Here is a 22,236-nt window from a genome sequence, read left to right on the forward strand (position 1 = left end):
GAAAATGGCAGAATTTCTGGAGACAGAGAAAGTTAAAAGACATAAACAGCTAAAAAGTATCTTTGCTCAAAGGTATGAGGCTTGGAAGGCAGTAAGCAAAACTGGACGTGCAAAGTTGAAAGGTCATTGTACGGAAGACTCACTTAATGGCATATTCAAGGCTCTAAACCAGTCTCGAGATGAAGTAATCCATGCTTATGAAGCAGTGCGTGAAGTTAGTCTTCCAGACAATGAGATGCTGCGACAGACAGATGCATGTACAGCCATCACCAATCAACTGCTCCGAGTGGTTTCGAGTAGATGCAAGAGTGATGATGATGAAAGCTATGGGGACCTACTCCATGACATGCTGTTGTATGATGATAATGCTTCTATTTTCAGTACCACATCATGTAAAGTATCCGAGAGTACGTCTGTAAGGCGTGCAGAAGCTGCAGCTGAACTTGCAGCTCAGGAAGCAGAATTGAAAATGTTGAAGGCCAAACAAGTAAAGCAAGCTGAATTGGATGAACTTCAACGTCTACAGGAGCAGAAGAAAAGAGAGATGGAGTGTTTGGAAAGAGAGAAAGAGTTAGAGAAAGCCAAGGCTAAACTCAAAGTCTATGATGAAAGTTCTGGTCAACAGACCACAATGCACCACACTACATACCCTACCTCTGTTCCAAATGATACAATTTCTCTCACTCGTGCGCTACAAGACAGTTTGACCATGAGTAGATTACCAATGCCAGAGCCATCTGTATTCATGGGGGATCCTCTTCAGTATGTGCAGTGGAAAACAAGTTTCAAAACCCTTATTGAAAACAAAGGTATCACTGCTGCAGAGAAGATGTATTACTTGAGGCGATACCTATCAGGGGATGCATTAAGGGCAGTTGGGGGTTTCTTTTACAGTAATTCTGAGGATTCATATAGAGGAACATGGAACCTTTTGGAAGAGCGCTATGGCCATCCTTTCATAATTCAGAGGGCGTTCAGGGATAAATTGTCCAAGTGGCAGAGGATTGGACCCAAGGACTCAGTCGGTCTACAAGAATTTGCTGATTTCCTCAAGGCCTGTAGGGATGCCATACCACACGTGCCTGAACTAGGTATTTTGAGTGACTGTGAGGAAAATCGGAAGTTATTAGTAAAGTTACCAGATTGGGCTGCTGCACGATGGAATCGGAAGGTGACAGAGATGATGGACAGCACAAGCAAGTATCCAAACTTTGAGGACTTTGTCACATTTGTAGCCAAAGAAGCACGCACTGCATGCAATCCTATTTCATCACTTCATGCCATAAGGGAAAGTGGCACCTTTGAAAGAGATGCAGGAGGAAGAAGAGGATACAATCGAAGCAAAGGCACTACTTTAGCCACAGAGTCAACAGAAGTTAACAAACATAAAGAGAAAACAACATCTGACTCCAATACATACACACCCAAACTTGCCTTTTATGTAGGAAGTCGGATCATCAGATTAACACATGTCCTGAGTTCAAGAGTAAGACTTTGGAGCAGAGAAAACAGTTTGTACAGGAAAACAGAGTATGCTTCAGCTGTCTCAAGAGAGGACATAATTCCAGAGAATGCCGACGAAAACTAATTTGCGAAAAGTGCAAGAAGAGACACCCAACAATGCTTCACGATGAGAGTAAGCAAAGGGAATCCACTGACTTGACCAAAAGCAATACAGAAGAAGCATCAGTGGTGTCCTGCAAGGTTGAATTGGGAGATAGTAACAGTACCTCCATGATAGTTCCAGTATGGGTGTCATCTACAGAGTCTCCATCAAATGAAGTGCTCACATATGCATTATTAGACACACAAAGTGACTCAACATTCATCCTGGAAGATACGGCAAAGTCTCTGTCAATCCAGTGTCAACCAGTTCGCCTGAAGCTTTCCACAATGACTTCAGCATCGTCCATGATTGATTGCAGTGCTGTTTCCAATCTACTTATTAGAGGAATGTCTACCCCAACTCGCATACAGATTCAGCAAGCATATACCAGAGACTACATTCCAGCCAACAGATCACACATCCCAACCTCAACCATAGCAAACAAATGGCCACATCTTCAGAGAATAGCTCATGAGATTGCTCCCCTTCAGGGTTGCGAAGTAGGAATGCTCATCGGCTACAATTGCCCACAAGCACTGGCCCCAAGAGAGACTGTAGTTGGAAAAAATGATGAACCATTCGCCATCAAGACGGATCTGGGATGGAGCATAATTGGCTACAATGATCCAAGATCACATAGTTATGCCACTAGCGTCTGTAATCGTATCACAGTGAAGGAGACCCCTTGCATATCTCCCAAACATGTTATCAGTGCGCTGGAAGCTGACTTTTCAGAGAAAGGCCATGGAGAGAAAGTCATATCACAAGAAGATCTTCAGTTTCTCAATATTCTGGAGACCAGTATTCACCAAACAGAAAGTGGTCACTATAGTATGCCTCTTCCCTTCAAGTCTGGGAAACCAACATTACCAAAAAACAAGCGGACAGCAGTTCTCCGGCTGAATCATCTCAGGAGAAAATTTGCAACTAAGCCAAAGTACTATGCTGATTACAAGAAATTTATGGATGATGTTATAGAGAAGGGTGATGTAGAGGAAGTTGAAGACCAAGGTGAAGAAGGAAGAGTGTGGTATATCCCACACCATGGTGTCTACCACCCTCAAAAGCCAGAGAAGATACGGGTAGTGTTTGACTGTTCGGCACGCTTTGCTGGGACATCCCTGAATGGTCATCTACTCACTGGACCTGACTTGATAAACTGTTTGATTGGTGTGCTATGCAGGTTCAGAAAGCATCATATAGCAGTGATGTGTGATATAGAGAGGATGTTTCACCAATTCTTGGTGAATGAAGAGGATCGAAACTACTTAAGATTCTTATGGTGGGAGAATGGTGACACTAGTATTGAACCCAAAGAATATCGGATGAAGGTACATTTGTTTGGGGCTGCTTCCTCCCCTGGATGTGCCAACTATGGTTTAAAGTATCTTGCCAACCAAAATGAAATAGAGTTTCCACTGGGAGCAAGCTTTATAAAGAAGAATTTTTATGTGGACGATGGTCTCATCAGTGCAGATTCTGTGAATGAGGCAACTGCGTTAGTGAAGGAAGCACAGAAAGTATGTGCCAAAGGAGGATTGAATCTCCACAAGTTCATCTCAAACAGCAGAGAAGTAATGGAAACCATCCCCACTCGTGAACGAGCAGCCGGAGTAAAGGACGTTGACCTAAGCTATGACAACCTTCCCATCGAGCGAGCATTAGGGATCCAGTGGTGCGTAGAAACAGACACATTTAAATTTCACATACAGGCCAAGGATCAACCACCTACACGTCGTGGCATCCTGTCTACAGTTGCATCTATTTATGATCCACTTGGGTTCCTTGCTCCATTTATCCTCATCGGCAAGGGAATCTTGCAAGAAATGTGTCGAAATGGAATTGATTGGGATGAACCACTGCCAGAGAAGTTACGTCCCCGGTGGGAGAGGTGGAAAGCTGACTTTACTAATTTGAGACAGATTCAAATACCTAGGTGTTATAAACCACCCAACTTCGGACACATTATAGCTGTTGAACTACACCACTTTTCAGACGCCAGCACTAGCGGTTATGGTCAGTGCTCATACCTGAGACTAGTTGGAGAGAATCGAGTACACTGTTCCTTGGTTTCTGGGAAGGCTAGAGTTGCACCAACCAAGGTGGTTACCATTCCCCGTTTAGAGCTGACGGCTGCAGTGGTTTCTTCGAATATGAGTAGCATGTTGAAAGAAGAGTTAGAATTCACTGTGGATAGGGAGTATTTCTGGACAGACTCCCAGGTAGTTCTAGGGTACATCGCTAATGAAGCGAGAAGATTCCATATATTCGTAGCGAATAGGATCCAGAGAATTAGACAGGTTTCCAAGCCCAGCCAGTGGCATTATGTTTCAACAGAGGTAAACCCTGCAGACCACGCATCGAGAGGTGTCTACGCATCTGAGTTACTAGCCTCAAATTGGTTCAGAGGCCCAGAGTTTCTGTGGGAAAGAGAATTAACATTAAGTGAGGAGTCAGACTATCAGCTGAACATTGGAGATCCAGAGGTGAAAAACGTCACAAGTTTCATGGCTGCCACATCAACAGAGTCATTCAACTTGAAGAATCGCATATCCCGTTTCTCTGAATGGTCTAAGGTTGTTGGTGCGGTAGCACGCATAAGAAGACTTGTAAGGAATAAGAAGGGTAGTAAAGACTTTTCCAGTCCACAAGAAAGACAGGAAGCAGAAAGATACATTATAAGGTGTATCCAAGGTGAAGCCTTTGCCAAGGAAATCAAAGAACTCAAGTTGGCAAGGGTGAAGAAAGGTAGCAGTATCCACAATTTGAACCCATTCCTTGACAGTGAAGGTGTTCTGAGAGTCGGAGGTCGATTGAAGAAAGCAGATATTCCTGATAGTGTGCGACATCCAGCCATTCTACCCAAGGACAGCCATGTTACAAGGTTACTAATTTCTCACTTTCACAACAAAGTTCAGCATCAAGGTCGAGGAATAACATTTAACGAGATAAGAGCTAATGGGTACTGGATTATGGGAGGAATCAAGGTTGTAGCCCTCCATATCTACAGGTGTATCAAATGCCGTCGACTTCGTCGTCCAGTAGAAGAACAGAAAATGGCTAATCTTCCAGAAGATAGAGTGGAACCTTCACCACCCTTTACATTTTGTGGTATGGACTGCTTTGGTCCCTTTATAGTAAAGGTGGGAAGAAAAGAGTGTAAGAATTATGGACTACTGTTCACATGTATGTGTTCAAGAGCTGTTCATATTGAAACCCTGGATGATATGTCTACAGATAGTTTCATCAATGGCCTGCGTTGTTTCATTGCTATCAGAGGTCCAGTGCAGCGTCTACGTTCAGACCAGGGAACCAACTTCGTAGGAGCGAAAAATGAATTCAAGGAAGCACTGAAGGAATTAGATATGGAAAGGATTAAGGTCTTCTTAACAGAGCGCCAATGTGAGTTTGTCATGAATCCTCCACATGCTAGCCACGCAGGTGGAGTATGGGAACGCCACATCAAGACAATCAGAAGTGTTTTATCATCCATGCTACAGCAATCTCAAGGCCGACTTGATTCGGCATCGCTACGCACATTCCTCTATGAAGTCATGGCCATAGTAAATAGTCGACCACTCACAACAGAGAGCCTCAATGACCCTATGAGTCCTGAGCCACTCACTCCTAATCATTTGCTCCACATGAAATCCTCTGTAGCTCTTCCCCCTCCAGGTAAATTTGTAAAGGAGGACTTGTATGTCAGAAAACGATGGCGAAGAGTGCAGTACCTAGCCGAGCAGTTCTGGGGCAGATGGAGAAAGGAATATCTTAACACACTTACCCAAAGACAGAAGTGGAATACGCCAAGGCGAAATACTAAGAAAGGAGATATTGTCTTGCTCAAAGACGATCAAGTCCCTCGTATGGAATGGCCACTAGCTATTGTAACTGAGACTACAGAAGGTGAAGATGGTCTAGTGAGAAAGGTTAAGATCCAGGTTAGCACCAAGAATCTTGACAAGAAAGGGAGACGTGACGGTAAACTGTCAATTTTGGAGCGACCCATTCAAAGGTTGATTCTTCTGTTGGGGGCAGATTGAGTCTTGTATCCACATTTGTTAAACTTAATTGTTATGCATTATTAGTGTGGAGTGTTATATTATCTTGGAAATTACTAAGAATTTATTCCAGTTATTAAGTGTTACATTTATATGTTTATCATGATGATTTTTCCAAGCAGTCATAATTCATTGGTAATTTGATGGGAGTGTAACGGACTTAATGCACTTATCATCGAAGCAAGGTATTTTCACGAACAGCGCCCTCTATCAAGAACATCGACGTTGTTAGTAGTTTCTGTACAAAGTTTATATCTGACTAGTTGTTGATGTTAGAGACTGTTTTATTGCAAATAAAGAGTAGTTGTAGTCCTAGAGTAAGTAATTTTACAGAATACTTTGATGTCGATGCTTAACTTGTATGTTTTGGTCCCAAGAATCAGTGCCGCTGAAAGCCATATCTCGCAACTTGTATTGAAAGATGTTCTTACGCACTGAAACATAGTTCCACGGTTATAGTAAAGTATGCATAGATTTTTGACTTTATTGTAACATTTCATACCTTGTTTATGGTCAGTCTGTGGTAGATGTAGTTTTGAGACAATCAGATTGATATTTAGTACATATTTCCTTTCATACATCGTGTAGTAATACAAAGAGTAGCGTATGTAAACAGATAGAACATTTTGTAACGAACGAAGATGAAGTAACACAATTGTCATCAATATTTACCTAGAGTGCCAGCTAAAAGGCCCACGAGGTAGTATAACCTTTATATATTTGATTATTATAATGATAGAAACCATTTTGTTTCATGATTTGTTAGTATCGAGTGTTTATAAGTCTTACCAAGCACTAGTTTGTAATTACATTCAGCGTATACCTGACCATGTGTATTTCTAGGTCATGTAGTGTTTGTATTATGTTTCAAGTTCTCATGTAAGTTCCATTTGATTGATTTACCAGATCTTACGGTGGTGTAAGCAGAGTTCATTAATAAAGGAATGCCATCAGTATAAAGATCGTGTTCGCCTAAGTTATTTAGTTGGTACCTCTACACTCTCTCTCTCTCTCTCTCTCTCTCTCTCTCTCTCTCTCTCTCTCTCTCTCTCTCTCTCTCTCTCTCTCTCCCTCCCTCCCTCCCTCCCTCCCCCTCTCTCTCTCTCTCTCTCTCTCTCTCTCTCTCTCTCTCTCTCTCTCTCTCTCTCTCTCTCTCTCTCTCTCTCTCTCTCTCTCTCTCTCTCTCTCTCTCTCTCTCTCTCTCTCACACACACACATACACAGCTGGTAGGCTGTAACTGTTTCGATACTATAGTGAGTGATATTTAATTACTTTATATGAGATTCGACGAGGCAAATGTTTGCCCGCCCTCGTAGAATACATACACACACACGCACACAAGACATAATAACCAACGACGTGCCTGTACTGTTGTGATGTCATCGCCAATTTATCATGTGATTGCAAGCTGTATGCCTCTATATCTGGAGCTGAACTGCAAGGTTTGTGTTCGATTGTTTGGTTTGTCATTTTTACTTTTAAGGTACTCTACTAATTGTTAGCTTAACAATACGGTTTGTTTGATACGATTTCTATTGTTGACGAGGAAGAGTCAGAAAAGTTAGCAGCCCCAAACCAAACGTCATATGATGTAATAATGGCACTAAATTCAGTAAGACTGTTATTGCTGCTAGCTAACTAAGGCGAAACTACAACTCATATTATGCATTAACCACAGCACAATGGCTAAGCAGACAATTACATATGCACAATCAATTGTTCTCTTTCACTTTCAGTAGGCCTAAAGAAATTCAAATTTGACACTGGTAGGGCATTGACTATTTTCGATCAAGGTAAACTCGATAGACACTTAATTCCACATCAAAAGTCCATAAATGTTAAGTCTGACTAGTTTTATGTATAGCAATAGGCATTTTTGAATATATAAATGGAACTCCAAGACAACTTGTTGAATAGTGTACTGCCTGACTAGCGTACACAATAAATCATTGTTCTGAGTCATACCTGGCTGATTTCCAATACTCTCTGCCCGAGATACGTGATCATGTCAGGCTGAGACGCAATACACCATAACCAACCCACGGTATTTATATTACTACTGAAGCCAAAAGATTGATGCAGGATAAAAACTAAATTCTTATAGATTTGCGTCAAACAATCCCCATCCCCTCACCACAACTAAAATTTATATTTTCTGACTTCATTCACAATATTTCACATTCCAAGATTATTTAAACAATAATGTATGCCCTCCCAGCCCATAATGGACGAAAGCAAACTTTGAACGACATAATGGGCGAGGCGACAGCCGAGCCCATTATGGAGTACAAAGTTTGCTTGAGTCCATTATGGACTGGGAGGGCGTACATTATTGTTATTATTTTATAGTTTTGCCAATTCCAGTGAATTTGTAGACCTAGAAACGCAAAACAACGTATAATATACACAGCGCTGAACATCGTCTGCCATGTTCGGCCCGGAAGCTGAATACTAATCATAGCGACTCACGTACGTACACGTACACACACGTACATATACACTTCAATGAACTGCTGTGAACACAAATTTGTTTCATGAATGCGTTGTATTTTTAAACAGTAGAAATGACAATCATAAGCAACAACATAAAATTCGAAAAAATAGCTAGTCGTATGAAGAAACTGAACAAATCTCATCTCTCATTACGGACATAAGCTTGTATTGTTATGCTCGTTCCGGGGCCGCGATGCCCAATAACGGAGTACATTATCAGTAATAATGTACAGCGATGACGTCACAAAATTCACTGGAATTGGTAATGCTATAATATAATATAGTATATTGTCATGCGTGTGATGAACACACACGGCTATAGTATACGTCTGCTTGCGTGCGTGCGTGCGCGTATATGTGTGTACATGTACATGTGCGTATACGCACGTGTATGCGCGTGTCAACTATAAATTATTAAGAAACTGTTATGCCGAAATATGAATGCTGCACTGTAGCAACTCTTTGATGCCACAGTACGCGAAGTTGAAATGATGATAAATTTATACTGACCCACTGTGGTAGGGGTTCGGAACCCCATTCAGGGTTTGATTAAATGTACCACGCTGTAAGTAAGAAGAGTGTCGTTCAGTTTGACTAAATACCGAATATATAATTATAACGCATGTCAAATTTCCTCTGGTACTCCGGTTTCCCCCTGCACTAACACTGATCCCATGAGGGATGGCCCTCACTGGACTTCTTGGGAGACAAGTGTTTATATACTTAAAGAAGTATCTAGTATAAATAAAGATTAATTATTTATTTATTTATTTATTTATTTATTTATTTATTTATTTATTTATTTATTTATTTATTTATTATTTATTTATTTATTTATTTATTTATTTATTTATTTATGTATTTATTTGTTTGTTTATATATTTATTTATTTTGTTTGTTTGTTTGTTTGTTTGTTTGTTTGTTTGTTTGTTTGTTTACCCATGTAACCCACAGGCACTATTATAACAAATGTTCTGATGATGAGTATATTTTCATTCTCTGTAAACATTAGATCTACCTGCAGTTGCAATGTGGCGTTATTACCTTCTATGTGGTGGTGGCATTATCATAGTTGGATCTCTGATGTATACGTCATTCTACCCAGATGACACAGACAATAAACATACAGAGACTGGTCAACCGTATGTAATGACTAAACAAGAATTGTTGGAAAGCGATGTAAACGATATGAAAGACAAATATATTCAGGTATTTAACTTTTAAATTTAATTAAAGCATATGCCTTGGAAGTTAATTGTGTCAAAATTCGCTGTTACTTCAAATAAAATCGATAAATAAATATTTGTATCCCCCTCCAAAAAAAATAAAAAAATTTAAAAATCGATTATATCGTAAAAAGCTAGCAAACGATCAGTTGTTGGACATATGAGTGGTACATAAAACATACCAGACTTTTATACTAACGCTTCTTTTCTGATTTCATCTTTTTGGTCACAGATCCATGAAGGGATCGTAGTCGACGTGCTACGACTACAACACACAGAAACCTCTGTTATGACAGATGGCACATTAGGCACAGATATAGAAGAGGACATCGCCACCTTGTTGATGGTGAAACTTACAAAGCCCAGTACTCATCTAGAAAGACACGCCTTCCTTATGGTATCACTACCCATGCGTGAAGATGACGAGTACTACATTACAGCTCACCCGATAAACTTCAAGGCACTACCAAAACGATTGGCGATAAAACTGCTTTCCTTGTACGGAATAAAACCAACTGGGTGGGAATACCATGACGTTTTAACTGCACTTGAGAAACGGTATAAATCACGACCAGAAGTTGTCAACAGATGGTATGAGAAAGGTGAATCGGCACTATTTTTGGGTTATACGAAAGATTCAACGGAAGTCAGTAACCGTCCAAGAGGCACATTACCATATATGCTAATTCCTCGACCTCAGAAGCCCAGTGTAAGACTTGTATCGTTGTTCACGACACCCATGATTTCAACCCTGTTTGTTTTGATCTTTTTGGTTCGTTACTGCATGAATACTATACAAGAGGCCCCTGACCCGTAGTCTTCGGACATACTACTGTCAATTTTGAAAGTACTAGTATTGCCAAACCTAAAAAATGCTGAGTAATCTTTGTAATCAATAATATCGGCATCTTTGGCAGATGATACATGTAGTAATATATCGAATCATTACAAAATAATTCTTTATATCAATGATTTGAGAGAAAGTAAAAAAGGCCAATTTAATAAAATGAATAATTCTATATTTCAGAAATCACTTTTATCCAAGATAAATTCATTCTAGGAAAATTCAGTTTCTGTCCTAAGTTCCTTTGCAATCAGACATTTGGCTTTCCACAATTTACACCTGTTAATCACTTGGACGGTATAAATACATTCAAGAGTTAGAAATAATGAGAGATCGTGATTGACGATCGTTGCTTCTAAATGTCTCATCCGTGAATTCACTTTTCATCTGCTTGTTGAGGTTTCATTGTCAGTTTTTCACGAAAATATAATTTTTTATTATTAAAACAATTTATGAACTAATATATATATATTGAGTACAAATATTATAATACATATACCTACTGTTCTCAATGTTCAGTTAAAGTCCGCATGCATTCGAAAATGGTTGCACTTACATGCCAATCTTGTTCTGGAACTGTAATTGGCGAATTCAAGTGTTAATGTAACACAATTTCTATCAAATTGATAATAATTGTTTGTAGAACGCCATCTCATTACATGGATAAAAGTCAACATCGAACAAATTACCATTATTCGCCGGGGAGAATTCTTACTTTAGAGGCGAGTGGAGGACTTCCCACAGCATCATTGCTGCACTGAAAGTCCTGCACGTAACAGTTGATAATGTTGTGTCCGCCTATCCAGAAGGGATTTTTTATCAACTTTTGTTCATTCACTTTTACTAAGCCTTGTATGAGTATTGGTAGTGTCTTCAAAGGGAACTTCAGTGTGTCTCCCCCCCCCCCCCAGGAAAATATTTATGCAGAATGGACATAAATGATGAATCATTCGATGTGCATACACATGACTAATTTCAGATCAGTCGACCACCTTGTCCAACTCTAACCCATTCACTTCCAAGGTATTCGTGAGGGATTTCTACCAACGCACATTTAGCGCCCTCACACGGTAGAGGTGCTGGTGCAATTTCATTCCACGTTCCGCTGGAAGACTTGTAGATATAGCTGGAAATTCCATGCTCCCTTCTCACAACTTCGGAACAAAAGTCATCTTCTATTTGTCCACCACTAACAAAGATATCACCTCTAATGTGGCATACAGCAGGAGAATCTCTGTCGAAATTCTCATCGGGTATTTTAGATGTATTTGAATCTTCCAAACGTATCGTACTGGATTGTTTAGACACTACAAGTTTGAATTTTCCGAGGCTGGTAATTTCAAGACCATCGGGTGTGTAGATGACCAATGGCGGCCAAATTTGAATATTTGGATCATTTTTCAGTTTCTGGAAGTAGTCAGAATCCTGGAGTTTTGTTTCCCACTCGTCAATACGACAGTCGTAGCAATCAATATATAGTCCCTCTCGTCCTCCATGTTTACCACCGATGGCATAGATATATCTATCGTCCAGGATTGCTACAGCGCCATCAACGTGCCCATGCGGCATTGCAGACTTCGACTCCCAGTGGTTGCTTTCGAAATCAAAGGAAGCAAAGGTAGTTTGGTCGTCGGATGAAGTCAGAGCGCCGAGGGAATACAGTCGCTTGTTGCAGACCACAGTAATGCCATTAGAATGTGGAACTTCTGTTATAGGCATATCTTTCCAGTTGTTACTCACAAGGTCGTAGGAAAAAGCATCCTGGCGATCAAACGAATTGCCGTATTCGACGTTGAGGCCGTTATAGAGAAACATCACGTTGTCTGTAGTTGTAACTTTAGTGAAGTCAAAACATGGAACGTTTGTTAATTTGAACCACGAGTCTTCGTCGATCACGTAGCCAAATATGAATTCCTCATTCAAATTATAGCAACGACGTCTTGAAAAGTGATCTCCGCCCGAAACTACCACCATGTCAACCAACCTTCCTGGTCGAGAGGTTTGCTTTGTGGCGCCCTCCTGTTTCCCAGTACCCTCCTGTTCCTCAGTTCTCGACTTGTTGTTTAGAACATTCTGTACCAAGTCTCTACATCTCTTGTTTTGCATAAATTCTTCCTCTTCCAAGTATCGAGCGAGTATTCGTTTATCAACATCGTGCAGACGAATGTGACTAAAAAGTTCAGGAAACTTTGCCTTTCGTTTCTGATCACAACGAGTCCATTTAATGAGAAACTGTAGCAATTCTGTTTCTTTGACTTTTATTTTTTCATTTGCTAGCAAACCAGAAAGTTCATCGTTTGAAAGATCGTACAGGTAATTCTCTGGCTCCGTCAGCATCTTACATAACCTGCATTCTATGGTTTTCTGCGCCACGTCTTGTAACCTGGGCAAATTGTGCATCTCAGCAAATTCTCTTACCTCGAAGCAGTTTACTTCAACTGAAGGCAAATGTTTCTCAAGTTGTTTTTCCAGAAATTTTCCACAAATATCTTTCAACTCCATCATCAACATATGATCTGCACCCTTGATGACGTCATACACGTTATCAACCGTCAGTGAAATCTTGCCGGTGTAAACAAAACGGAGGATCGCTTCCATACCCTCTGCTGTCGTGCACATCAACTCAACTCGCCCACTCTGTGCTTCTTTGAAATTACTGCGAAGCATAGATTCAAAGTACGGGATAAAAGCGGCCAAGACACACCGATGTGCCTTAAATTGCCGTCCTTGGACTATTACAGTCATGTCGCAATATTGTCCGTCATCCCTTTGGTTTTTGAGACGCTCCGTGAAACGAACACAGTGGGCGTTGGCTCCAAGAGACAAACCGTCAACTTCGCCATCATACATACTAACACGACTTCTAGACATTCTCTGATACAGAAATATCTACATTACTATCGTCACGACATGGTTGTTCGTCTAGAATCCGATTCTGGTCGATTTGTGTCCAGAATATTTTAAGGTTTACTGGGTACTAAAATCCCAAATCGCTTCGAAATAGTATTTTAAAAGCATGTACGCACTCAGTTCCAATCATGCACGCGCAGAAATTCCATTCGTCGAAGTTTTTCTCTTGCTTACTTTTCCTTCCATGTGTTCCACGAATGTTCATCGTAACCAGGGACGTATAAACTGTCGTAACTCACGCCAAATAATGTTCGATCTATTCTTCAAAAAAATGCCACTTCGTGTTCGTTACATCGATCACCGATGTATTATCACGTTTGCTATTTCGTTTTTAGATAACCCAACGTTGACTGGAAAACCACCTGTTGGATTCAATAGTCGCCTATATACATGATCACAACCAATATTATTTAAATAATTTCTCTAAATTAAACTTCCATAGTATTGTGTAAAAAATGCTACCCTCCTCACTCCATTGTGTTTCATTTCGTAGACTTATTGGGGAGGGGGGGGGTTAACAAATCGGTAAGCCAGTGTCCTTATATATTGTCAACGCAATACGTATGTCAAATAACAATTACGCAACTAATTAATGTCACATTGCTAGCCACAAATTGGCAAATAGTCTCCTTTATATCATTGTATTTCCCAAACGTATTAACTTATTTATAAAATTGTACACCATTACACATACACTTAGTACTACTGATAATAATGTACACATTCCTGCTTTGAGGAAAAAAATTTTGATGAGAATCTGACAAACATCACAGGAAATTACACAATTTTGTGACTAGCCATTATTATCGTCCACGTACTTAGATATTCTGCGGTTGCACTGTTCCAGTGTATGCATAGGGATATCAGCAGGCATGTAATTGATTGATCGATAGATTTATTGATTATTTGATTGATTGATTGATTAATTTTTGTGGTTGAATAAAGCTTTTTGTGTGTGATATTGATCAATTTACTCATTGGTCTTTGTGGTGATATAAAACTTTTCTTCCATCTTTCCGGTTCCCCGGCTATACTTTTGTCTCTTTCAGCCTGTATATAATTCTCTCTTTATTGACTAAATAAAGACATCAATGTGCCCCCCCCCCCAGTTGAGCTAAGAAGTGACCCCCCCCCCCCCATTTCCTTTCTCTAAATTATTACCCCTCTCCCTGTTCAAATATTTAAATGAAAAACATTTTGTTAACCGCCTCCCTGTGGCGTAGTTGTCCAAGATTAGTACGGTCTGCAGGCGATATGTAAATGTTGTCAAGTCGGCCTATACCGGCCATGTGTACCATGTGCGATGCTCCGAGGACTGTGAGAGTCTACATCAGCATGTGACTTACACGTACAATACACTAAATACGGTATATATTGAAATTCAAAGCTTCACATGAAGTAAGCTCTTTAATATGAGAAAACTTTGACCGACAGTAAGCGGAAAGAACACGCCATAGGGGAGTCACGTGTAGTGAGAATGGTGGGACAGTACATGCCCGGGAGTACATGCAACTGTCATACATAATAATAATGCTTTCATCCGCAGATCAGTCTCCTTCCACGTGCATATACCGACTTTACATAAGTATCAGCCAAACCTCGCGATAGTAGGTCTTTGGGTAGTGTTGAACTTAAAATATGCAAATGTGACCTTAGTTCACTTTTCCGCTTGTTCAATCATATTTTGATAACCACAGAACCCTGGATAACCACACGCGTGTTATCGCCAGACTACAACGTGTGCAACTCCCTTCAAGGCCGAGACGCGTGTCTGTTAGTGGGGGTCAGTCGAACTTGAAACGAAAATTACGGTGCCTTACACTTTCTTTCTGAAATTAAACTCTCTCCACCCCCTATTGTTTATCCGGGAAGTGTACTTTTTAAAATTATTTCGATTGATATATTAAATTATATATAATTGTTCGGTATGTAGGCTTCTGTACTCAAGACAGGCAGGCCTACATTGTAAATTATTTTGTTGGTGGTACGTACAGCATTCGAGTCCTAGATCCAAGGCCGCTAGGTATGGGCGAATATAGCCTATCTGTAGTTAACGACTGTCGCTACTACACTGTAATTCCGGTATTTTGATTATTTTTTTGAATTTTCGCTATCGTTTCAAGGAGCCTAAATTCAAAAAATAAAACTGGCAGTTAGGATACCGATAGTCCTTGAAGTCTACAGATGGGCGAAGACATTCAACCCTGAATTGTGAAAGTGTGATCGATGATCCCGTACACGTGATAGACTCTCGTATTGTGTAAACACATAAAGCACACACACAGCGTTCACAAGGCCACTCTATCAAAATTAAAAACGTGAAGTTTACCGACGAACGCCAGAAAAATTACAAACGTGAACCCCTCTCCTGTATATTTTTTATGACAAAAATAGCGATACGACAGTTTCTTGAAAGACTGCTTTTTTAATCATGATGTATATGGTATGCAGACTGCCATAAAATGTATGCTTTCTTTTTGATATTTTCCGTATGCAATCACGATTAGCCTAAACGTATTGGAACACAACAAATATGTACTTTTTTCATGATGACCACGTGATCAAGATTGATGTTATCTTCTGCAACAATGTCTTATAACTTCGGGGGTATATGTGGAGGAGGGGGGGGGGCAAGCATTATTTGTTTTGTTTTGTTTTGTTTTATTCTTCTCTTTTGGTGCACATACAAAGTGAACCCCATTAAATTTTAAGACATTTAAATTTATCTAAATTCAAGTGATTTATTCTATGACGTGTTTGTAATGTAATAGGTTGGTATAAAAATTCCTCCAAAATTCGTCATATCCTTTGGTTATACATAATGTCGGCACAATTTGAAATTTGAATTTGAAAAGGAGTACTCATACACAATAATACAAGCTTACCAGGCAGCTAGGGAAAATCGAGTGTACATATGATAATAGCCGTAGTATTTGGGTCAAAGTTAGCTTTGCTTTACATGTATTTTGTTTTTTACTAGCTTTCTATCGTGCCAGGTTGTTTGTCAGTTTTGTGTTTAAAACCTCCGAACGAAAAAAGCCCCAAAACAGAAAAAACTACATAAACTCAAATTCAAAACAAAACTCTACTAGGTCAAAGTGTAAAGGTCAAACTCGTCACCCCGTCCTCCTTCAGTCATAGCAGTTTGAGTATCTATGTGAGTATACTAAAGGTTACTTTAGCATATTGAATAATACGTGTAACGTATATCAGGCAGTTGGCTCATGGTCTGTCGGAACAAGGTATACAGTCAATATCTGTCGGCGAGGAGAAGACTTGTAGACGAGGTCACCACGACGAAGGACGTGCGTACGTACAGCTCAACTGGCAACAGTTCCAGCTTGAATCATTTTCTACGGTGAGTAAAATTTCATTTCCCCTCCACTGCCTTTGGTGAAATAACGATTGTCGTTACCATATCTGTGTGTGATTCCCAATAAAAGTCGCACATTGGCACAATTCTTTTGAAATTTCATTTCGCCTCTTTTGGATATTGAAAATTTGAAGGACACTTTTGCGAGTTTGTTTTGTGTTTTGTTTCGTACACTTACTTATAATCGATACTCCCGGTGCACATCCATATCCACCGACCGACAACGCGACGGTAACGTTACCCCGAACGTGACAGAAGGATTCGTTAGACTATAACAATAAGACGTGGCCCGTATAATATAGATGTATGTGACGTGTTTGTGTGTGTGTCATTCGTCCTCGGCTAGGGGCGTTTAAACTTTAAAATTTGTGAACTGGGCCGTGTGCTTCTGTTGCACACTAGTCTAGTCCCTTAGAGGGACTGTGATTAATGTTATGAACCTTATGGCCGATACCCGCGCTTCCAGACGAATGTGTTCTGTTTTGTCGTAGTTTGGCAAAAAAAGTCAAGTGTGTTTCCGATAACGCGACCGACCCTAGTTTAAACCGCCGACACTAAACATGAACATTTTTTAAACAAAAAGATAAAGAATTTTTTTGTCTTCTTGACCTTCACATCTGTTTTCTTTCCCCAGTCATTTCTGTACATCCATCACAGGAGGTATTCTGAATGACATTTCGTTTGATTATCGGTCGAAGCAATATTTTTCAAACATAAAAACAATTTAAAAGACAAAACAAAATCAAATCAAATCCCAACCCACCTAACCTATTCTCTGAGGCCATGCTATTGGAAACATGCCTTTTATGTGATTATCGGACCAGCCGGTGCTATCACATGTACAAAGGGTTTTGTTCACACAGTGCACTTATATGAGACTTTGAATAGCTCTTGTACAAGAATCAAATTATACCACACACAAAGACACCCATACATACTGTATACTTACAAAAAATTATCAATCAGTCAGTCAGTCAGTCAGTCAGTCAGTCTGTCTGTCTGTCTGTCTGTCTGTCTGTCTATCTATCTATCTATCTATCTATCTATCTATCTATCTATCTATCTAGCTGTCTGTCTGTCTGTTTGTTTGTCGAGCCGTCCACCCATCCATTCGTCTGGATGAATGGATAGATAGATGTATAGCTGGCTAGACAGATATCTAGTTTATATATACATGTAGATAGATATGGACATTCAAAAATGTTTAGTGAATTGATTGGTGATTTGGTAAGAAATATAAATTTTTTGTGAAATTCTGAGGTGTCAAAATATATCACCTCTTTAAAAAGTCTACCATCAACTATTACACAACTGAAATTGTTCTGTACCTTGTAATAGGAATTTCTACTATATCATATTATTATCACTTCAAGTATCAGGACATAAAGGTTGACCTGTTTCATCACGTGAACTTTTACATAAAAAGATAACATTGGGTGTTGACATTTAATATGCAAATATTATGCAAATGATGTCACATTGTGACATGTAGAGAGAAGTAGTAATTGTATATGCAATACGTGTGCAAGTGCTAAATTACTGTAGTTATGTTACCACAGCAATATGAAATGTTGGTAAGGAAGTATATCACAGGAAATGTACACATGGTGTAAACAGTTCAAGTGAGTTCAAGTTTATCATGTAGTTACACTGCCCTCTGGAGTTCTCCAGTCAACTCTCACCTCATGCTCTCACCTTCACATAAATTTTTCCTCAAGAAGCTAGAAGTAATACAATACAGTGTATTGGTAATAGTTTTGAGTTCTTCCATGACAGGGAATACTGATCACAATCACTGATAATATGCAGATAATAATTCATTAAGCTATATAATTTTTATATTTACAAAAAAAAAATTCAACTATGTGGTATGAGGAGATTGAAAAAATTTTTAACATTAGATTTATTTCTAAATTATTCAACTGACAAATGGAGATTGGGCTGAATTGAGGACAGAACATTCACTACATTGTTTGTATATGTCAAACTTATTGTTCAGACCTGCACATGTTATCAGTGGACCTGAACTGTGAGAAAACACATATAGACTGTCAGTCCCAGAGATCATAGTCTGGATGCTATTGTAGTTTCTAACTAAAGCATGTCAGGTCAAAGTCCCTTTAAAAATCAGCACAAAAAGTTGTTCATCCAATCAGTGAACCCCAACTGTTATAGTAACGTAAACAGTGTATAAGTAGCATCCTGAGCTGACAAATATACCATATTTGGACATTACATAACTGCCCCAATAAACACCAAGTTTATAAGGGACTGTGTTATTGGATAGAATTTTGTGATCAAAGACATGATGTGAATGGCTGTGTGGGTGGCTGTGAATGAATTTATCATGCATCTCAGGACTTCTAGAGTAACGAATTTCAAAAAAGTGATTTAAATTTACATACTTCCATTACATTATCATACTTAACAGTCTGAGTGACTTAGAATAACAAATAAAGTCAGAAGTTACTTGAACCATAAATTTGTTTATTAAAGTTTCTAAATTTTACCGATAAACAATAATTGCTCAGATCATAGACCCTAGGGTCTATGCTCAGATACATGCGTGTCGGGTTGCCATCATACAATCAGTAATAATGTTGCAATTTTTCTAATTCTTTATCTGTATCTGTATCATAGATGTACAAGCACCAATACTGGTTGTCAAGTACGTAGTCAAGGGTCGCGCATTCGGCCCTCGATATCAGTATGCGATTATAGTAGTAGTATTGCGCTGGATCAGAGCAGGGCGGCGACTTAAGTTTAGATAAAATGTAGGAAGAAAAGGCATGAGCAACTGTCGACAGTCTAACTTGGCACATGTTGTCTCACATTGATTTTTCAAGTAGGAACCCAAGATAAAATTGTTTTATAAATTAAAAATCCAAAATAAATACAATTCGTCTTCCATATCGCCAATTTAAATCTGAGTGGATTTTATATTGACTCAGACAAGTGTAATTGGCTACCCTCATGATTTTAAGTCACATGGTTACTGGGGTATATCACCAGTGTGCCCTCTAACGATAGCCAAATTTTGTTGTTGTGAGTCAAAATGATAAAAACTGTTATTTCTTGCGAGTCACCACATAGTAAGAGATAGGGGAAAATCAAATTTTGGTGAATCACTAGAAATTGTATGTGTCAGTGGTGCGACAAATTTGATTAGAGGGCACACTGTGCATCACATATTTACAACAAGTAACACTGAAGTAAAGCACTTTCTCTATGTGCAACAAGCATTTATAGCATTCATATCAAGTGTAAAACTAAAAGTATACTGTTTCATTAGCAAACAAAACAGTATACTTTTACACTTGATATGGGTGCTATAAACGATTGTGGTACAGAAAACGCTTTACTTTGGTGTTATGATTTGTACATGTGACAAATATTCTTTAACTTCTAGAATGAATGAGAATTCTATTAAATGACATTTTCTCATTTCTCAATAGAATTTGACCAATCCTGTTATAACCGGTAACTATGGCAGCAGGAAATGGATTCTTTGCTCGTGCTGCATATGTCGTTAGTGAGCCCCCAATGGTTCAAGTTTCTCATGTGACTGCTGAAGCTGTTGAGGAGTCTAGTCTCCATATGTTCCGAGTTGTAGGCCATGGAAACGATGTAGAATTCACAGCCTCAACTCATCCGGAGAGTTTAATGGATGGAATGAATGACCTTCGACTGGAAGGTCACTTCACTGACATCAAACTACATGTCAGAGGTCACATGTTCCATGGTCATCGCGCTATTCTTGCATCTTGTAGCGGTTATTTTCGGGCTATGTTTACCTCAGATATGAAAGAAAGCAAGTTTGAAGAAATCACATTAAATGAATTAGATCCTAAAATAATGGACCTTCTGCTCCAGTATATATACACAGCTAAGATCATCATCACAGAAAATAATTGCCAGGAGCTTCTGGAGGCTGCCGGTTTGTTCCAGATTATTTCAGTCCGTGACGCGTGTGCTGCATATCTTCAACGCCAGTTGCATCCTTCGAACTGCCTCGGTTTCCAGAGATTTGCAGCAAACCATGCTTGTCAAAAGTTAGCAGAAGCTGCAGAAGAGTTTTCTTATGTCTACCTAGAAGAGGTCAGCCAGAATGAAGAATTTCTTCTCCTATCTAAAGAAAGTTTACTGAAGTATCTGACTAATTCTGATCTACTGACTGAGGAAGAGATACTGTTTGAAGCCATCATGCGTTGGGTTAAACATCATGCCGAGATCCGAGCCAAAGATTTGCCGGAATTATTAGCCCAGATCAATTTTAGCAAAGTCGATGAGGATTACTTCAATGAACATATACTAAGCAATGACCTCATCCGACAAAATTCTAAATGTAAAGAAGTTGTTTCGTGTGAGAGAAATTCACCGAAACGTGGTAAGCAAATAGTATTGCTACTCAGTGGAAAAACTGGAAGACCCAATCTTCCAACACAGTTCAACCATGATGTCTTCAGCTATGACCCTCAAAACCAAGCCATGAAAGTTCTCTGTCGTGACCCCGAAAGAGAAGCTAACAGTTTCTATGACAGCATTGCCACAGCAACGAGAGTAAACGATGACGTCATCTTTATTCGTGCCAACAATACCTGGTTGTTTGACCTCAAAACATTGCAGTGGAGGAAAGTAGCATCATCATTACGAGGAACATATCGTTCAGAGACCAGCTGCGTTGAAGTTGGTGGTTACGTCTATGTACTTGGTGGCCATTCCATTGAATTCAATAGAGAGATTGCATTTGTAGAGCGTTATAATCCTAACGAGAATGTATGGGAAGTTGTATCACCAATGATCCGTGCTACCAGAGGTGCTGCAGTGGCATCTTGCAACGGAAAGGTGTTTGTAATGGGTGGACACACAGAAGTCGGTAATATAGCAGACTTACAGTGCTATGATCCTGCAACAAACACATGGGCTCTACTTGCTCCGATTCCGATAGCCACAAGTGGCGGTACTGCTGTCGCACTTAATAACCAAATATATCTGATTGGCGTAAAAAATCCTGCCACGTCCCACGATACGCCATTTCCAATCTATAACCATGTTTATCGTTATGATGTTGCCACGGATACCTGGCAACGAGTTGCAGATATGGTGGACGGCCATCGTAGATGTTCGGCTGCGATATGTCACGGGAAAATTCACATCCTTGGTGGAACAAGACGAGACTTCATGAGTGGCAACATGCAGTGGGTGACTTCAGTGGAAGTATACGACCCAAATGAAGACAGTTGGTTCCCAAATGGAAATCTTTCACAACCACTGTTTTGCCACTCAGGTATGATGTTTGCCTTGAAGGATGATGAAATTGACAATATAAACTAAATTCTTAAGATAATTAGGCAGCGGAACTTGAATATTGTATAAGTATAATAAACACTTTAGCATGATGTCTCAGTTGCTCCATTGGAGCTATGTGTAGTGTCCTTCAAAACTTCACCAAGGTGCTTCTAGTGTTGTAACTTTACATTTCATATTAACACCTCTATGAAAAAAGAAATCCATGCGAAACAATACAATTCAATACAATACAATGCCATACAATTCAATACAATACAATACCATACAATACATGTACAATACCATACAATTCAATATAATACAATGCCATACAATACCATACCTTACCATACAATTCAATACAATACAATTCAATACCATACCATACAATACAATACAATACAATACAATACAATACAATACAATACAATAC

At 39.4% G+C, this 22,236-nt stretch overlaps 3 protein-coding genes across 3 annotated transcripts; 2 read left to right on the top strand and 1 right to left on the bottom strand.

Moving 5' to 3' along the window:
- Window positions 1–1,620: 1,620 nt before the first annotated feature.
- On the top strand, window positions 1,621–10,204 carry LOC144445907 (uncharacterized). Its single transcript, XM_078135548.1, has 3 exons — window positions 1,621–5,587; window positions 9,174–9,370; window positions 9,620–10,204. Exons 1-3 carry the CDS (start codon window positions 1,621–1,623, stop codon window positions 10,202–10,204), a joined length of 4,749 nt encoding a protein of 1,582 aa, XP_077991674.1.
- A 1,002-nt stretch (window positions 10,205–11,206) lies between these two features.
- LOC144445908 (kelch-like protein 11) lies at window positions 11,207–13,102 on the bottom strand. Its single transcript, XM_078135549.1, has one exon. It carries the CDS (start codon window positions 13,100–13,102, stop codon window positions 11,207–11,209), a length of 1,896 nt encoding a protein of 631 aa, XP_077991675.1.
- Window positions 13,103–20,078: 6,976 nt separating this feature from the next.
- Window positions 20,079–21,848, top strand: LOC144445909 (kelch-like protein 25). Its single transcript, XM_078135551.1, has one exon. The coding sequence runs from the start codon at window positions 20,112–20,114 to the stop codon at window positions 21,846–21,848; it is 1,737 nt and encodes a 578-aa protein (XP_077991677.1). The 5' UTR covers window positions 20,079–20,111.
- The last annotated feature ends 388 nt before the right edge of the window (window positions 21,849–22,236 follow it).

This window comes from Glandiceps talaboti, chromosome 14, assembly GCF_964340395.1.
Source record: "Glandiceps talaboti chromosome 14, keGlaTala1.1, whole genome shotgun sequence".
Taxonomy (NCBI): Eukaryota; Metazoa; Hemichordata; class Enteropneusta; family Spengelidae; genus Glandiceps; species Glandiceps talaboti.